Consider the following 20,271-nt stretch of genomic DNA (forward strand, 5'->3'; position numbering starts at 1 on the left):
CCGGCGTCCTGATTGACTCGGGCTAGCTCGCGACACCTCTCTTGATTTTCACTTTTCCACAACAAAAAATCCCCTCCAGACAACACAGCCATGCAAAGCTGTTGCCAGTCACTAGGTGTCAGCTGATTGGCAGAGAAAGACTCGAAGAGAGTCAATGTAAAGGGGGCATGGGATCCGTAATTAGTAACTGCCTCCTTTAGTTGTTTAATATCCTTAAAGGCTAAAGGAACATGTACTCTGGCCGGCTGTCCATCGGCATCCAAGTTTTCAATTACTGGGAAGTTTGGGCCGTCTTAGGCTGCCACTGAACACCCCCCAGCCTTCTGGGGTTGCCCTTGTCCCAATCGGGGTTATAAGGAGGGAGCGTGACAGCGATCGGGGCTGTAGGTGCTTTAAATCTTGACTTTTTCAATCGACCCTCCAGTTCCTCTATCTCCCTTTCCAATTCTTCCTCCTGCCAGCTGTTACCATGGAGCCCAGTTAGTAACTCCCTTATCTTAGAAATGTAGTCAGCACTGTGAAGCCCAGCTCAAGGCCAGAGGCCTTGTTACATATTTTTGTGAAAAACTAGTAAGGGAGTGTCCAGTGCCTGGAATGCTGATTTTTTCAGACAGTAGCCAAATAAAACAGGGCAACATGAAAATAGGAAGTTTTATCTATATTGAACCTTTTTGTAGAGATTTTTTTGCTGAAAGTCCTAAAATAAGCCATGGTGAATATTCTGGAGAAGGTCAATTAAGACTTTTCTGTGGGCCTGATAGGGAGGGGGAAGATGAGAAGGCGGGGTTGAGAGCGGCTAGGGTGGATTTAATTCCTCAGAACTGTCCGAGCTACTTGTGTCCTTGGGAGTTTTTAACTCAGTCAAGTCCGGATAGAGCCTTCTCCTCTGTTTAACATTCCGTACATTCCCATCCTTCTGAGATATCTCACTTCTTGCCGGAGACAGCCGCCTCCTCCCCTGTTTCATGCTCCGCACACTCCCATCCTCCTGAGATATTTCACTTTCTGCCGTTTCTGACTTCTCCTCATGTAATTGCTCTAAAACTTCCTGTCCTTTAGTAAGTGCTTCCTGACATCTGCCATCTGTGAGGCAACTACGGACCATCTTCCAAAGGGGTATCACCCCACCCTCTAATATGCCCTGCTCAGAAGCAAAGTCAAGGTCTTTGCCTAATTTATCCCAGCTAGGTATAGTAAGGCTGCCCGAGAATGCAAACCACGGTGCAGCAATATCTGTCTTCTGTAAAAATCTCTCTAAAGTACTACGTTTCACTTCCAGGCCCTTGGAACGTAACAGGTTATCTAGGGCCAGGAGGAGCGGACTTGAAGACGCGGCACCCATGACACAACAACAAAAGACGCACAAAAAACAACAAGAGATACCACAAAAAACAAAAACGAGATGACACAACAAAAGAAACACAGAAAACAAAAGTGAAAGTACACAGTGCAGCTGCAATAAATATGAGGCTCTCTCTTTCTTTGTAGAGGAGCTGACCCCGCTTTGGACGCGGATCCCACCTACTGGGACTATCCCTGCTTCCATCGCAGATCCCACCTACCTGGGAGTAACCGGTGCACCACCCCTGACTGACCGAAAGTTCTGGTTCCCGGGTTTCGGCACCACTTGTCGCGACCCCTTGCCCGCAAGGAAGACGCAACTCAGGAATCTTCTTTCAGCAGTTTATTCAGGTCCTTGATACTTTTTCTTCTCTCTCCTGGATGCCCCTCCCAGCCTTAATAAATCACCTCAAGCCCCAATGCGAAGCTGCCACGTGGACTTTTCTCACAGGGTGCCAAGTCACAGCGTGCCAACTCATTCTGATAAGGAGTTGTTTGTCACAGACTACAGGGGAAACCAGCGCCATCTTGTAATGGCGGCCACAGCTCACAGAAACGGCTCACCACAGGAGTCTTTTTTGGATAGATAGTCTTTCCTCCTACTCCAACAATATAAGAGGTGGACAGCACTGTTTGCCCCCAGAATTCTGTCAGGACTGAGAAGGTAGCCCCGGTGCCAAGGAGAAAGTCAAGTTTGCACCCATCCATCTGAATCCACACCCTGGGTTCTTGTTTATTAATCATTAAGGCTGGGGACAAGGAACCAAGGCTCCATCAATCTTTGATTGCTATGCCCAGAAGGTCAGAGGGTTCCCTGGATATAGGCTTCCTATGGAATCTAGGACAGTCAGAGTCCCAATGACCTTGTTGTTGACATTTAGGGCATGCGTTACTTGGAGTGCTTGGTGCAGGGCATGCCCTGGCCCAATGTCCCTCCTTGCCACTCTTGAAGCAGGGGTCCAGGGGTTTTTGAACTGAGAAGGCAACCTGCAGGACCTGGGCGAGCATCTAAAATTTATTGTGTGCTTGCGGCGCTCTATTTCCTCATCCTAGTTGTGAAAAACCTTAAAGGCTACCGCCAAGATCTCAGTCTGGGGGCTGGCAGGTCCTTGTTTGAGCTTTTTTAGTTTTGCCTGGATTTTGGGGTAGCTCTGCAAGAGGAAATATGTCATAAGGACATGATGGCACATCTGGGGTTTTGGGATCTAGGTTAGTATACTGCTGAAGGGCTTTCGTAAACCAATCCAGAAATTCTGATGGTGTCTCGTCTCACTTTTGAATAATCTCTTGTAATTTTTGGAAATTGACAGCCTTACGTGCTGTTATTTTGAGCCCAGCAATAATACATGCAGCGAATCAGTCAAAGCCCCTGCGTATAGCCCATCTGAAGTTGGATACCCAGTAGGGGAACTCACTTACTGAAGAGCCAGTGTTATGTGAGTAGTAGCAGCTCTCAAAAGAGTGGACTAGGACTGCAATCCTTGAGAGAGGGGGCCCTCAAGCAGCAAATTCCCCCTCTTGGGTTTCGGCACCAAAGAAAGAACAGCAAACAAGGCTCCTTGTAGGAGAAGTGCCCCGTTTATTGAGGAACAGCTCTGCATATTTATAGAGCCTAGGCGGTTTGACAGTTATGACAGTTTGGCACAGGGTGCTTTCTGATTGGCAAGTAAGGATCATGAGAGTCATCAGGGCTATTCTGATTGGTGGGTAAGGATCATGAGAGTCAGCAGGGCTCACCATTAGGCAGCTCTTCTCAGGGGATGGGGAAGTTAGTCTTTGGAGCCACTATCTATCAACATTCTAAGCACAGTTCCAAGCACCTTTCTAGTAAAATAAAGCATATCACAAGTGGGATTAATTTAAAATGTTTAGAGGGTTTAATATTAAGGAAAAAAATATTAGGATGAATCATACAAAAGAAGTTTATTTTATATGTGTTATAAAATTTGATGTCAGCAATGTCGTATACAAAAAGATAATTTTAACTTTTTATATGTTAGGAGTTACTGATATACATTCAAGTCAAATTTGCTAGTCATTTCCTTCTTTCCTGACATGAGAGCCTTATCACCAACTATGAACATCTTGACTTTGAATATTGGAATGTGAATATCATAGATAAAATACAGGACACCTAGATAAATTATAATTTTAAATGAACAACAAACAAATGCTTTATAACTATGTTCTTCTTAATTAACAAATATTATACTAAAATTCTTTAGGAATTCTGAATAAAATATAATTGAGTATTCAAGACTATATGAAATATGGCAACACTATTCATATTCTTGCAAGTTTGAAAATCAATGATGTAACTTTTTTTAAATCATAAAGAACTTGTACCATAACTGTTTTGTCTAGATAATTAAATCTGGGGGAAATTCTATAAGAATTGAAAATTATAATCTGATCCTATTTTGGAAATATTTTTTCATAAATATTAATGTTGGATTAGTTAATTCTACAATTCTCTTCTTTAATATCATATTTCTTACATTAAATACCAATTGTTAGTATATACTTGAGATTTCTAAAGTAATAAATATCATAATTCTTAAATTTTATAAAATAGGATGAACTTTATTCAATTAATCATGTCCCAGTCATCAATAAACATCTTGAAACAAAATCTACGTACAAAATAAATATAAGCAACTTACCAAGATCTAGAATCTACTCTTTCAAAGTGTCTTCAAATGGCTCTAAATGAAAGAACTCTTCTCCCACTTACTTGTTTAACTTCAGAGTTATTCAGTTTTTTAGTCCAAACAATTATTTCCATAATCCATCCAGAAAGAACTAAAAAACAAATGAGACTTTAACAGAGAACTGAGCTATAAAAGAAAAATTATATATTCTCATGAACACTCTCTGGCTCTATTCTAACCACACTTACCAGGTTCATATCATATTTCTACAGCAATTCTTTGAGTTTTTTTTTTAAGGCAGGAAAATATGTGTTTGTGTTTTATAAATTCCAAGGCAAACATTTCCTGTTATTGCTTTCTGTGATACTTCAGTAGCCTGAGTAAATTTTCATTTCCTTATAAAGTAATTTTCTTTACTATTCTTTCATTAAAATCTGGAATTAAAAAAATAAATTTTTTTCTGTTTAATATACTGTTTTTGATAGACTAATTTAGGAAAAAAAAACCCTTCTGATATTAAAGGAAAGTGAATTCTTACAGGACAGTGTTTAAATATTTTCCCCAAAGCTAATAATTATAGAAAATTCTAGAAGGCTTATATAAAATGTATAAATGATGAGTATATGTATAGCTTTAACACAGTAAGAGTAATTGGAAAACAATCATCATACTAATGCCATCTTTATATACTACTGTGGTTGTAATAAAAAAAGCATGCTTTACTGCATGTACATAACTCTAAAATATCCTCAAGCAAATGAGTATAATTTTGTTCCAGTTTTTCTATACTGCAATTCAGCTTTTTAAACTTCTCTTTATAAATGAGTGTTTAAAATAATTCTATTTGCATTAATTCATCTGCTTCAAATTGTCCCAACCTGAAATAATCCTATGATTCCACTCTGTCTGCAGGTGGGTTCCCATACATCCATCTGCCAGTCCTGGCAAACAAGTATCTCAAAATGATTTTCCCTGCCTGGGATTAGTTCAACATATATTAGGTGATCACAAACATGAAATCATGTGTACTCATAAACAGTCTATACCATAGCACTTAGAAGGTTAGTGTTACAACATATGACATCTAACTTTGTCAAGAGACCAGGTAAGAAATGGAAAAAGGGATGTCTTTAATTGTGGGTCACAGTTTGATTATATTATCAGACTTATCTGATAAAGGTGTCCAAAATTTCCTTCATAATTTTATGGACAGTCAGAATGATGTAAAAGTTTAAACAATGAATGAATAAAGATTGCTGTTTTAAAATCCAGTATTATCAGAGAAAAGATATGTTAGTCTTCCCTAGTCAATGCATTCCAATTTTTAGTCTTAAGTCTTGGATATCCATATTCCATGGGAATTATGTTAGTTATTATATAGCATACTGAGGTAGGCTGGTTGAGTGCACATAATTATACACATTGATCTTAGATGGTAAAATTGGCAAGGATTCTCCTTTCCAGGAACAGCAAGCTAGTACAGAAGCTAAAAGTGAAGAAAGGCAACAGCTCTCCACCCAAATACTGACAGCAGTAAGTGTGTACAGATAGGTTATTTAAATATAGATGGATTTTATTGATAAACTAGTCAAATCAGGAGAGAGATAAAGAAAAGAAAATATGCAATATTTGGGTTTAACTAGGAGTTACTTGGTTCCTCTAACAAGATGTATGGTAAATATTAAGACAACTCAATTTTAGTTTGGGTTCCCTTAAAAGCAAGTGACTTCTAATTGGTGGGTCATAAACTGAAGAATCGGCCCTTTTTTAAAGACATCCACACATAAAATAATATAGCATTTGTATCACACATACACAATTTTTTAGACATTATTAACTTTTTAAAAAAAATTATTTGTTTTTTTAGTTGTACATGACAGTAGAATATATTTTGACATATCATACTTATAGGGAGTATAACTTCCCATTTTATACTATTAACTTTTAAGAATTTAAGGTTTTTTTAACTTTGTTTTCATTTATGTTTTGGTACTGACATTTAACCCACTGATGCTTCATCATTGACCTAAGTTCCCAGCCCTTTTTATGTTTTATGTTGAGGAAGGGTCTCACTAAGTTTCTTACAGCCTTGCTAAATGGCTGAGTCTAGCCTTGAACTTGAGATATTCCTATCTCCACCTCCCAAGCCATTGGAATTATAAATGGCTTGTGTAACAAGGCCTAGCTGAAATTTAAAAAAAATGTAAAACCTTAAAAAAACAGTAAAAATATTGCACTGACCCACCCTGATCTGTGTCCCCAAGACCCTGGAAGTTTTCTAGGTTCTATGTTCTTAGCATCTGGTTTGGAAATTTAAGTTATCTTCTCTTCTACATGTTTTGAAACAATAGAATGGCCAATTTTCCAAGACAATTAGAAAAAATAAGATAAGAAATCATCAGCAGAACTGACTATTACTGTTTTAAAGAACCCACTAAGGATGTTGATTCTGGTTAGTTTCTTCTGAACTGTGATGGAGTACATGGTTCTGACTCTCCACAAAGTCATATGTTGATGTCTAGTTGGATGGTGTTTAGAGGTGTAGACTTGGGGAGGTCACAAGAGTAGAGCCTTCATGAATAGGAATAAGAGTTGACGCAAAAAGAAGGAGGCTCTTGGCAAACCAGGATAAGGACCACCATAAGGCTCCAGATCGGCCACCACATTGATCTTAAACTTACCAGGATATAGAACCATGATAAGTGAATGACATTTAAACAACCTAGTCTATAGTACTCTGATTTAGCAACTCCAAATGATTAGACCATTGGACTTCAGAGTGAAGGAAAACATCTGAGCTCCTTCGTACGGAAAAACCATGTACATACTCACGTGTATATACGTGTCTATGTACATGAATATCAGTTGAATAACTGAAAATAAAGAAAATACAAAAGAAATATAGAAACATATTGATATAGGCTTGAAGTTTAAAAAAAGTGTCATAAACAAGAAAAGAAATAGAAAACTCTAATTTAAAAAGGTAAATTAATCCAAGAACCATAAGAATAAAAGAAATAAAAAACAAAGAAATGAAGTGGTTCTAAACTGAAAAACTAATAGATACAATAAAAAAGAAGGAATTCAAAATCCTATATGAATCTTTTGCTAAAATATCAACAAAATTTTTTATTTGGAAACATAAAACTTTGGAAGATACTAAATTAAGATATCAACATTACAGCTAGCAAGATAAACATAAGATGTGTTATATATCCAGTAGCTTCACAACCAGTTGTATAATTTCTGGGTCAAGTAGTAGTCCTATTTTGAGACTTAATGAAACTATATTATTTTACATACTAGTTGTATTAATTTACCCCTCCACTAGCAGTATATGAAAGTTCTTCTATCTTCAGAAGCTTAATAGCATTTATCTTTTTAATAATAAAATAATTCTAACTGGAATGAGATGAAGTTTCATTGTGATTTAGACTTGCACTGATTATTAGTAATACTGAACATTTTGCCATATGCCAACAGGCTGTTTCTTTTGAGAGATGTTTATTTATTTAGCTCATATTTTCATTGGGTAATTTACTTATTTATATTTTGTTGTTGACCTGTTCAAGTTACTTTTCTATTCTGGCCATTAAATCTTTGTCAGAGGTAGAATTTGCAAATATTTTTGCCCTTTCTGTGTGTTCTTTCTTCATTCTGTTGACTTTGTCTTTTGCTTTGCAACTTTCTATTTTGATGTCATCTGCTTTGTGGACTTTTGCTTTTATTGCCTGTGGTTTGTGTATCATATCCAAAAATGTTTTTGATTAGATCTATTGTGAAGTATTTCTTCTAATAGTATTCTAGATGTGGGTTTTAAATTTTTTAAATGTGTTTTATCTTAATTTTGGCGTATGAACAGAGGTCAAGGTCTAATCTCATTTTTCTATGCAATATTTTTTTGTGTGAAGATATCCTTGCCCAAGCATATGCTCCCATGTGGCTATAAGTTAAATACCAAAACTGTTTCCTAAATTAGAGAAATTGGTATCCCATGTTATTTTAGTTATGTCAAAATGAACCCAAATATTATGTATAACTAACATGAACTGGTAAAATAAATAATGTGGATATAATCTCACTACTGGGTATTTTATATATTATATATATATATATATATGTGTGTGTGTGTGTGTGTGTGTGTGTGTATATATATATATATATATATATGTATATATATATATCATATTTTTAACATATAGGTTTAAAATCATATATATATGATTTTAAACCTGTATATTAAAAAGACATCTACATTTCTTGGTTTATTGTGGTACTTTTTAATGTTAGTTGAGATATGCAACTAGCCTATGTGTTCACTAACAGATGAATAAATAAAACATATGAAATACTGTTTAGCAATAAAATGAATGAAATTCTGTCACTGCAGCAACATGAGTTGTCCTGGAAATCATAATGTTAATTGAAATAAGCTATGCAATGAAGATAAACACTGTATGATTTTATTCATATGTGGAAAGTTAAAAAAAAACTGACTCCATAAATATAGAGCAGAACCAAGGATCTGAGAGTCTGAGGATGGGAGGGGAGAGAGAAGGATGGGCCCTGGTTAACATATACAAAGACACAGAGAGAAGGAATGATTCTGAGGTACCATTACACAATAGTGTGATTATAGTTATAATATTGTAAGATACAAATCAAAATTAAAAAGAAGATATTGAATGCTATCATTACAAAGAAACGATTACAATTTGAAATGATAGAATGCCCAAACATCTTCAGGTAAACATTTCACAATTTATACATGTGTCCAAATATTATTACTTTGTCCCATAAATAAGTACAATTGTTATCTTTCCATTAAAAATAAACATATAAATTTTGAAAAAATCTGTGATATGAGAAAAATTGCTTAAATATAGAAAATACCTATTTTTTTTTTTTTTTTTTTATTGGTCGTTCATAACATTACATAGTTCTTAATACATCATATTACATGGTTTGATTCAAGTGGATTATGAACTCCCGCTTTTACCCCGTATACAAATTGCTGTATCACATCAGTTACCCTTCCATTGATTGACATATTGCATTTCTAGTGTCTGATGTATGCTGCTGTCCGTCCTATTGTCTACTATCCCCCCTCCCCTCCCCTCCCCTCCCCTCCCCTTTTCTCTCTCTACCCCTTCTACTGTAAATCATGTCTTCCATTTGTATTCTCTTGACTTACCCCTCCTTACCTCTTATATGACATTTTGTATAACCCTGAGGATCGCCTTCCATTTCCATGCGATTTCCCTTCTCACTCCCTTTCCCTCCCACCTCTCATCCCTGTTTACTGTAAATATTCTTCTCAAGCTCTTCGTCCCTACCCTGTCCTTGTTTACACCCCTTATATCAAAGGAGTCATTTGGTATTTGTTTTTTAAAGATTGACTAGCTTCACTTAGCATAATCTGCTCTAATGCCATCCATTTCCCTCCAAATTCTATAATTTTGTCATTTTTTAATGCAGAGTAATACTCCATAGTGTATAAATGCCACATTTTTTTTATCCATTCATCTATTGAAGGGCATCTAGGCTGGTTCCACAGTCTTGCTATCGTGAATTGAGCTGCTATGAACATCGATGTAGCAGTGTCCCTGTAGCATGCTCTTGTTAGGGCTTTAGGGAATAGACCGAGAAGGGGAATAGCTGGGTCAAATGGTGGTTCCATTCCCAGCTTTCCGAGAAATCTCCATACTGCTTTCCAAATTGGCTGCACCAATTTGCAGTCCCACCAGCAATGAACAAGAGTGCCCTTTTCCCCGCATCCTCTCCAGCACTTATTGTTGTTTGACTTCCTAATGGCTGCCAGTCTTACTGGAGTGAGATGGTATCTTAGGGTAGTTTTGATTTGCATTTCTCTGACTGCTAGCGATGGTGAGCATTTTTTCATGTACTTGTTGATTGATTGTATGTCCTCCTCTGAGAAGTGTCTGTTCAGGTCCTTGGCCCATTTATTGATTGGGTTATTTGTTATCTTATTGTCTAATTTTTTAAGTTCTTTGTATATTCTGGTTATTAGGGCTCTATCTGAAGTGTGTGGAGTAAAGATTTGTTCCCAGGATGTAGGCTCCCTATTTATCTCTCTTATTGTTTCTTTTGCTGAGAAAAAACTTTTTAGTTTGAGTAAGTCCCATTTGTTGATTCTATTTGTTAACTCTAGCGCTATGGGTGTCCTATTGAGGAATTTGGAGCCCGATCCCACAGCGTGTAGATCATAACCAACTTTTTCTTCTATCAGATGCCGTGTCTCTGATTTAATATCAAGCTCCTTAATCCATTTTGAGTTAACTTTTGTGCACGGCGAGAGATAGGGATTCAGATTCATTTTGGTGCAAATGGATTTCCAGTTTTCCCAGCACCATTTGTTGAAGATGCTATCCTTCCTCCATTGCATGCTTTTAGCCCCTTTATCAAAAATAAGATAGTTGTAGTTTTGTGGATTGGTTACTGTGTCCTCTATTCTGTACCATTGGTCCACCCGCCTGTTTTGGTACCAGTACCATGCTGTTTTTGTTACTATTGCTCTGTAGTATAGTTTGAAGTCTGGTATCGCTATACCGCCTGATTCACACTTCCTGCTTAGTATTGTTTTTGCTATTCTGGGTCTTTTATTATTCCATATGAATTTCATGATTCTTTTATCTATTTCTACAAGATATGCTGTTGGGATTTTGATTGGCATTGCATTGAACTTATAGAGAACTTTTGGTAATATCGCCATTTTGATGATGTTAGTTCTGCCTATCCATGAGCAGGGTATGTTTTTCCATCTTCTAAGGTCTTCTTCTATGTCTTTCTTTAGGGTTCTGTAATTTTCATTGTATAAATCTTTCACCTCTTTTGTTAGGTTGATTCCCAAGTATTTTATTTTTTGGGGCGATATTGTGAATGGAGTAGTTGTCCTCATTTCCGTTTCAGAGGATTTGTCGCTGATATACAGGAATGCCTTTGATTTATGCGTGTTGATCTTATATCCTGCCACTTTGCTGAATTCATTTATTAGCTCTAATAGCTTCTTTGTAGAACCTTTTGGGTCTGCTAGGTATAGAATCATATCATCTGCAAATAGTGATAATTTAAGTTCTTCTTTTCCTATTTTTATGCCTTTAATTTCTTTTGACTGTCTAATTGCTCTGGCCAGTGTTTCGAGGACTATGTTGAACAGAAGTGGTGAGAGAGGGCATCCCTGTCTTGTACCTGATCTTAGAGGGAATGCCTTCAATTTTTCTCCATTCAGAATGATGCTGGCCTGTGGCTTATCATAGATTGCTTTTACAATGTTGAGGTATGATCCTGTTATCCCTAATTTTTCTAGCGTTTTGAACATAAAGGGATGCTGTACTTTGTCGAATGCTTTTTCTGCATCTATTGAGATGATCATATGGTTCTTATTTTTAAGTCTATTGATGTGGTGAATAACGTTTATTGATTTCCGTATATTAAACCAGCCTTGCATCCCAGGAATGAATCCTACTTGATCATGATGTATAATTTTTTTGATATGTATTTGAATCCGATTCGCCAGAATTTTATTGAGGATTTTTGCGTCAAGGTTCATTAGAGATATTGGTCTGTAGTTTTCCTTCTTTGATGTGTCTTTGTCTGGTTTCGGAATCAGGGTGATGTTGGCCTCGTAGAATGAATTTGGAAGTTCTCCCTCTTTTTCTATTTCCTGAAATAGCTTGAAAAGTATTGGTGTTAGTTCCTCTTTAAAGGTTTTGTAAAACTCTGCTGTATACACATCCGGTCCTGGGCTTTTCTTAGTTGGTAGTCTTTTGATGGTTTCTTCTATTTCCTCTATTGTTATTGGTCTGTTTAGGTTGTCTATATCCTCCTGGCTCAATCTGGGCAGATCATAGGACTCAAGGAATTTATCAATGCCTTCACTATCTTCTATTTTATTGGAGTATAAGGATTCAAAGTAATTTCTGATTATCTTCTGTATTTCTGAAGTGTCTGTTGTGATATTGCCTTTTTCATCCCGTATGCTAGTAATTTGGGTTCTCTCTCTTCTTCTCTTCGTTAGCATGGCTAAGGGTCTGTCAATTTTATTTATTTTTTCAAAGAACCAGCTTTTAGTTTTGTCAATTTTTTCAATTGTTTCTTTTGTTTCAATTTCATTAATTTCAGCTCTGATTTTAATTATTTCTTGCCTTCTACTTCTTTTGCTGTTGTTTTGCTCTTCTTTTTCTAGGATTTTGAGATGAAGTATGAGATCATTTATTTGTTGGTTTTTTCTTTTTTTGAGGAATGAACTCCAAGCAATGAATTTTCCTCTTAGAACTGCTTTCAATGTGTCCCATAGATTCCGATATGTTGTGTCTGTGTTTTCATTTAACTCTAGGAATTTTTTCATTTCCTCCTTGATGTCTTCTAAAACCCATTGATCACTCAGCAACCTATTGTTCATTCTCCAGGTGATGCTTGCTTTTTCTTTTCTTCTTTTATCATTGATTTTCAGTTTCATTCCATTATGATCAGATAAGATGCATGGTATTATATCTACCCCTTTGTATTGTCTAAGAGTTGCCCTGTGACATAGTATATGGTCTATTTTTGAGAAGGTTCCATGTGCTGCTGAGAAAAAAGTGTAGCTACTTGATGTTGGGTGGTATAGTCTATATATGTCAATTAAGTCTAGGTTGTTAATTGTGTTATTGAGTTCTATAGTTTCCTTATTTAACTTTTGTTTGGAAGATCTGTCCAGTGGTGAGAGAGGTGTGTTGAAGTCTCCCATGATTATTGTATGTTGGTCTATTAGACTCTTGAACTTGAGAAGAGTTTGCTTGATGAATACAGCTGCACCATTATTTGGGGCATATATATTTATGATTGTTATGTCTTGTTGGTGTATGGTTCCCTTGAGCAGTATGAAGTGTCCTTCTATATCCCTTTTGATTAGCTTTGGCTTGAAATCTATTTTATTAGATATGAGTATGGACACTCCTGCTTGTTTCCGCGGTCCATATGAGTGATATGATTTTTCCCAACCTTTCACCTTCAGTCTATGTATATCTTTTCCTATCAAATGCGTCTCCTGTAGACAGCATATTGTTGGGTCTTGTTTTTTGATCCATTCTACTAGCCTGTGTCTCTTAATTGGTGAGTTTAAGCCATTAACATTTAGGGTTATTATTGAGATATGGTTTGTTCTTCTATCCATATTTGTTTATTGATGTTACTAAACCTGATTTGTTATCCTCTTTGACTACTTTCCCCCCTTTACTGTCCTACCTCCCATTGTTGGTTTTCAATGTTGTTTTCCATTTCCTCTTCCTGTAATGTTTTGCCAAGGATTTTTTGAAGAGATGGTTTTCTAGCTGCGAATTCTTTTAACTTTTGTTTATTGTGGAAGGTTTTAATTTCATCTTCTAACCTGAAGCTTAATTTCGCCGGATACACGATTCTTGGTTGGAGCCCATTGTCTTTCAGTGTTTGAAATATGTTATTCCAGGATCTTCTAGCTTTCAGAGTCTGTGTTGAGAGATCAGCTGTTATCCTGATTGGTTTACCCCTAAATGTAATCTGCTTTCTTTCTCTTGCAGCTTTTAAAATTCTCTCCTTATTCTGTATGTTGGACATCTTCATTATAATGTGTCTAGGTGTGGATCTCTTATGATTTTGCACATTCGGCGTCCTGTAGGCTTCTAGGATTTGGGATTCTGTCTCAATCTTCAATTCTGGGAAGTTTTCTCGTATTATTTCACTGAATAGACTGTTTATTCCTTTGGAATGGAGCTCTGTGCCTTCCTGTATCCCAATGACTCTTAAATTTGGACTTTTGATATTGTCCCATAATTCTTGGATGTTCTGCTCATGGTTTCTTAGCAGACTTGCTGAGCTGTCTATGTTCTTTTCCAGTTGAAATACTTTGTCTTCATTGTCTGATGTTCTCTCTTCTAAGTGATCTACTCTGCTGGTAGTATTCTCAATTGAGTTTTTAAGTTGGTTTATTGTTTCCTGCATTTCTAGAATTTCAATTTGTTTGTTTTTTACTACCTCTATCTCCCTGTGAAATTGATCTTTGACTTCCTGGATTTGTTTGTCAATGTGATCTTTCATTGTCTGATTTTGCTGTCTCATGTCTTCCTTGAGACTCCAGATCATCTGAAGCATATATATCCTGAACTCTTTATCTGATATTCCATCTGTTGCAGCTATTACCTCTTCTAAAGTTGAGTTGACCTGCATTGCTTGTGGTCCTTTCTTTCCTTGTCTTTTCATACTGCTCGCGTTTCTTTCTGCTTGGTGCAACTGTTGTGTTTTGAAATTTACCCCCTATTTATTTATGTTGCTCTTGTATACTTGAAAAGTCTCCCTTGCAGGTGCGGGCGGCGGCTGTGCCCCTACTCCAATTGGGGTGACGTGTCTACCACGCTGGCGGCTCTCTGGGCCTGTTCCGGGAGTGGAAGGCGGCTCTGCTCTGTCCCTATTGCAATTGGGGTGTCGTGACTACAATGCTGGCAGGTCGCTGGGCCTGTTCCGGGCGTGGGCGGTGGGCTTGGCTGGCGGGATTCCACCTAATGGCAGTCGCTAACCTCCCTGCTTGCTAATTAATGGCTTCTCTGAGGCGCCACGCCTTCTGTAGCTGCGGGGCAGGCCGCGCGAATCAGTTGGCCTGGATCTCCGGGGTCCTGCTGCTGGCCGTTTTGATGTTGCAAGCTGTTGGAGAGTGGTGGTGTATTCTTCAGCTTTCCCGGATGGTGGCCGCTGACTGCCTGGATGGAGTGTCCGCTGTTTTGATGTCGCACTCTGAAGGAGAGTGGCGGTGTATCCTTCAGCTTTCCCGGATGGTGGCCGCTGACTGCCTCGGTGGAGTGTCCACTGTGGGGGATGGGACTGTACCGCTTCCTTCCCCTTCTGAGAACCCGTGCTCGGCCCAAGGGTCCGTGTGGGCTTGGCTGGTGGGATTCCACCTAATGGCCTTCCCTAACCTCCCTGCTTGCCAATTAATGGCTTCACTGAGGCGCCACGCCTTCTGTAGCCGCAGGGCAGGCCACGCGAATCAGTTGGCCTGGATCTCCGGGGCCCTGCTGCAGGCTGCTGGGATCCCTGGCACTCTATCACTTTGATTTTTTCTGCTTGCCCCTCCCCCAGCGCTGGCTAGCCAGGTTTCCTTTTGGCTGCTACTGGGAGGAGGGGTTGGAGGTCAGGTGACTCTGGTTTCCCCCTAGTCTGTATGGAGGCTCAGCTTGATACTCCCTCTCCCGGCAAGCCTAGGAGAGATTTTATGCGAATTCCCGCTGTCTGGGGGGTGAGCTGAATGACACCGACCTGTTTTGATGTCGCACTCTGAAGGAGAGTGGCGGTGTATCCTTCAGCTTTCCCGGATGGTGGCCGCTGACTGCCTCAGCGGAGTGTCCACTGTGGGGGATGGGACTGTACCGCTTCCTTCCCCTTCTGAGAACCCGTGCTCGGCCCAAGGGTCCGTGTGGGCTTGGCTGGTGGGATTCCACCTAATGGCCTTCCCTAACCTCCCTGCTTGCCAATTAATGGCTTCACTGAGGCGCCACGCCTTCTGTAGCCGCAGGGCAGGCCACGCGAATCAGTTGGCCTGGATCTCCGGGGCCCTGCTGCAGGCTGCTGGGATCCCTGGCACTCTATCACTTTGATTTTTTCTGCTTGCCCCTCCCCCAGCGCTGGCTAGCCAGGTTTCCTTTTGGCTGCTACTGGGAGGAGGGGTTGGAGGTCAGGTGACTCTGGTTTCCCCCTAGTCTGTATGGAGGCTCAGCTTGATACTCCCTCTCCCGGCAAGCCTAGGAGAGATTTTATGCGAATTCCCGCTGTCTGGGGGGTGAGCTGAATGACACCGACCTGTTTTGATGTCGCACTCTGAAGGAGAGTGGCGGTGTATCCTTCAGCTTTCCCGGATGGTGGCCGCTGACTGCCTCGGCGGAGTGTACGCTGTGGGGGATGGGACTGTACCGCTTCCTTCCCCTTCTGAGAACCCGTGCTCGGCCCAAGGGTCCGTGTGGGCTTGGTTGGTGGGATTCCACCTAATGGCCTTCCCTAACCTCCCTGCTTGCCAATTAATGGCTTCACTGAGGCGCCACGCCTTCTGTAGCCGCAGGGCAGGCCACGCGAATCAGTTGGCCTGGATCTCCGGGGGCCCTGCTGCAGGCTGCTGGGATCCCTGGCACTCTATCACTTTGATTTTTTCTGCTTGCCCCTCCCCCAGCGCTGGCTAGCCAGGTTTCCTTTTGGCTGCTACTGGGAGGAGGGGTTGGAGGTCAGGCGACTCTGGTTTCCCCCTAGTCTGTATGGAGGCTCAGCTTGATACTCCCTCTCCCGGCAAGCCTAGGAGAGATTTTATGCGAATTCCCGCTGTCTGGGGGGTGAGCTGAATGACACCGACCTGTTTTGATGTCGCACTCTGAAGGAGAGTGGCGGTGTATCCTTCAGCTTTCCCGGATGGTGGCCGCTGACTGCCTCGGCGGAGTGTACGCTGTGGGGGATGGGACTGTACCGCTTCCTTCCCCTTCTGAGAACCTGTGCTCGGCCCAAGGGTCCGTGTGGGCTTGGCTGGTGGGATTCCACCTAATGGCCTTCCCTAACCTCCCTGCTTGCCAATTAATGGCTTCACTGAGGCGCCACGCCTTCTGTAGCCACAGGGCAGGCCACGCGAATCAGTTGGCCTGGATCTCCGGGGCCCTGCTGCAGGCTGCTGGGATCCCTGGCACTCTATCACTTTGATTTTTTCTGCTTGCCCCTCCCCCAGCGCTGGCTAGCCAGGTTTCCTTTTGGCTGCTACTGGGAGGAGGGGTTGGAGGTCAGGCGACTCTGGTTTCCCCCTAGTCTGTATGGAGGCTCAGCTTGATACTCCCTCTCCCGGCAAGCCTAGGAGAGATTTTATGCGAATTCCCGCTGTCTGGGGGGTGAGCTGAATGACACCGACCTGTTTTGATGTCGCACTCTGAAGGAGAGTGGCGGTGTATCCTTCAGCTTTCCCGGGGATGGTCGCCGCTGACTGCCTCGGCGGAGTGTCCGCTGTGGGGGATCACTTTACCCACTCTTTAAGGCCCTTCTGCTCATCCATGTCTCCTAAAGACGGTAGGAGAATCGGAACTTGAACCTAAATACTCCGAAAGCCAAACAAGGACCGTGTCCCGTTTTCGTGACCCGTTTTCGTGACCCCTCGGGAGCACCCGAGAAGCCCAGGAACTTTCTCCCCTACTTCTCCCCTATTTTTTTTTAATTTGAAGAAATTAATAGCAGGATTTTTAAAGATTAACAGCATAAGTTAAAGAAGAGGAAAAAAAAAATGTTGCCAGAGGGTCTATTAACAAGAATTCCCAGAAATCAATACTTGTTTTCCTTTGGGAAAATCTGCTTCTGAATTCCTAATGGGAATTACCAAATTTAAGGATATATTTATATATATATATATATATGAAACACGTAAATTTACCATTGATTCAAACTTTGAGTTTGTGTGATTTTTTTGTTGTTGATGATGTTACTGGGAATTGAACCCCGAAGGGTTAACCACTGAACCACATCCCCAACCCTATTATATTTTATTTATTGAGACAGGGTCTCACTAAGTTGCTTAGGGCCTCTCTAAGTTGCTGAGGCTGGCTTTGAACTCAAAATCCTCCTGTCTCAGCCTCCCGAGCTAGTGGTATTACAGGTGTGTGCCACTGTGCCCAATAATGAGTTTCCCTGATGACTGATCTAGATGTTGTTCTTAAGACAAAATTTATAGTTTGTTTTTGAACATAATAGAAATATTTAAGTTTATTCTATTTTTTTTTCAAAAACATAGAAAATAGTGCTTGTTTGAAAAATATAAATATCATGATGTTGGAAATGCCCTTTATTCTTCACAGCCACTAAACTATGAGAAAAAGAAGTCCTACACCCTCAACATAGAAGGAGCCAATACACACCTGGATTTTCGTTTTTCCCACCTGGGTCCTTTTAAAGATGCAACCATGCTGAAGATCATTGTTGGGGATGTAGATGAACCACCACTATTTTCCATGCCTTCTTACATCATGGAAGTCTATGAAAATGCGAAGATCGGGACCATTGTTGGCACAGTTTTAGCACAAGATCCTGACAGTGCTAACAGTTTAGTAAGGTATGCTGTGATTCAATACTTCTAATATATAAAGATATTTGTTTCCTCTCAAGTGAATTTAAATATGAATTGTATAATATTTACTTAATTTATTACCAGGTTGACTTTTTTCAGAATTAAATTAGAATATTTGTTGGTTCTTTAACTAAGGAACATAGCAGATGTTTTTTTGTACAAATAAGAATATATGTAGCTATCTCCATGCATGTGCTACTGACCACCCAGATTGTTTCCACTTGACGGAATAAATATGTGCATAATTGATTGAAAAAATATTGTAGAAATAACTCAAACTAGAGAATCCTTGGTATCCTAGGTGTAGGATAGAGTGGGAAAGTAAAATATGGGAATAACATTCATCTCAACTTGGCTACTGGTCCCTCTGGTCACAAGAGCTCTGTGGCATTATCTAGTGATCTGTCCTTATCTACAAGAGAAAAATAATACCTACCCCTCAAGATTATTGTGCAGATTCATGAATCTGTATTCACAAAGCACCAAGTAAAGCATCCTACAACTGGCAGTCACACAACTGAGTTAAGGTGAGTTAAGGTGCCCAGGTGAGTCCGGACATAAACCGAGACACCCCTGAGAAGACTCGTATGGGAATTCTGGCATCTCTACTGACAGCTGAGCAAGATCTGTTCAATCCTGCTGATTCTCAAAATTCTAGTATTTAAAGATGGAAAAATGATGCACATAAATATGTAGATAGAGTTGAATTTTATAGAAATGAAGGACTTAACACATGTTAAGTGGCACAGTGATGAGTATATAACTAATTACTAAATAATATTTTATTATCCATATGCCATGCAATAGAGATTATTAAGACTTTCTTATATAATCAGAAAGGACTTCTTTTTGTCTCATGACAAAATAAAAAAAATGTTTATAGTGTAGATTTACATATTTAGAGATCCTCAAGCCTTTGTTAGTTGAAATCCTTAAACAGGTCTGTCTGATTTTTCCCATAAACTCTTACTTTCACCATCATTAGTTTTCATCCATTTTAATAAAAGCCAAAAATATACCTTATACAATATTTGTGGATGCTCTCAATTTTATTTTCTATATGTGTTATTATTTCAGTATTTTTAAATGCATAGCACAAATGAATTAAGAGAAGCAATTCTCCATGAACAAATGTATACATTTACTAATCATGTTCCATGTCCAAGTGCAATGACAGTATCCTGTCTTGCTAAGACCAAAAGCTAGATATTGCTTAAAGAAGCAGAGTAGCAAGATATTCAAAATAATATTTTCAAGATCAGTTATAGAAATTAATCACTCTAAAGGTATAGATAGAAGTCAGTATATCCACTGATCGACTAGAGGAAATTTCATTATGCTTCATCATTCTATAAATTACAATTTTTTACTCTTAACTATAGGTATAACTTATTAAAATATACTAAAAGGTAGCACTATAAAGTATATGTGCAGATGAGACATCTTTTGCTATATACATCCAATGTCTTGGGAAATAAAATATTCTATTATGTTAGTTTAATTTGAAAATATCTGATAAAAATTGGTCAGATTTCATTTGAAATTTAAATAATCACACAAATGATGCTTTCTATAATTGATAATTAAAGAGTAGAAGTTTTTCCCATTTGTAAAGTGATAGTCAACTACCCTCATTAGTACCAATATTACAAGGATCCTCATGATAAGAAATTACACCTATGCACACACAACCACCACCAACAACAACACTACCAGTTTGATCTCCAGATAAGACAGAAGCTTAGAAAAAGTTAAGTATGTACTTTAATCAGTTTTTTTTAAAGAAGGAGAACAAATATGCATGGGGAGGTGAATAAGTAAGAGGGAGACACATAATTTAAGGAATTATTTTGTATAATTGTACAGGTACAAGTTCATAATCTGCAGAATAGGCCAGCAATCTGGAGACTCACTTTCAGTTTCAGTTTCAGTCTAAAGGCTATCTGTGAGCAATAATTTTGTAATTTTGCTTAGGAAAAATTAGTCTTCATTCTATAGGCTTTCACCTGATGGTGTGGGGTACATCCACATATGCTTTAATCAGACTCCACTGATTTAAATTAAATATTTGTCCCATCCAAAAAGACATTCACAGAATCATACAGAATAACACTTGGCCAAATCTCTGGACATTGTTGCATAAACAATTTGGCTCATAAACATGATGTC

At 39.1% G+C, this 20,271-nt stretch overlaps 1 protein-coding gene across 3 annotated transcripts in view; it reads left to right on the forward strand.

The window, feature by feature from the left end:
- Cdh18 (cadherin 18) overlaps positions 1 to 20,271 on the forward strand; it is a 307,953-nt gene that overhangs the window by 220,864 nt on the left and 66,818 nt on the right. For all 3 annotated transcript variants that reach the window (XM_026393607.2, XM_026393608.2, XM_026393609.2), the window contains exon 6: positions 17,834 to 18,087. In XM_026393607.2, coding sequence (XP_026249392.2) covers positions 17,834 to 18,087 — 254 coding nt within the window. The remainder of the gene's footprint in view (positions 1 to 17,833; positions 18,088 to 20,271) is intronic.

This window comes from Urocitellus parryii, chromosome 1 (assembly GCF_045843805.1).
Source record: "Urocitellus parryii isolate mUroPar1 chromosome 1, mUroPar1.hap1, whole genome shotgun sequence".
Classification (NCBI taxonomy): domain Eukaryota; kingdom Metazoa; phylum Chordata; class Mammalia; order Rodentia; family Sciuridae; genus Urocitellus; species Urocitellus parryii.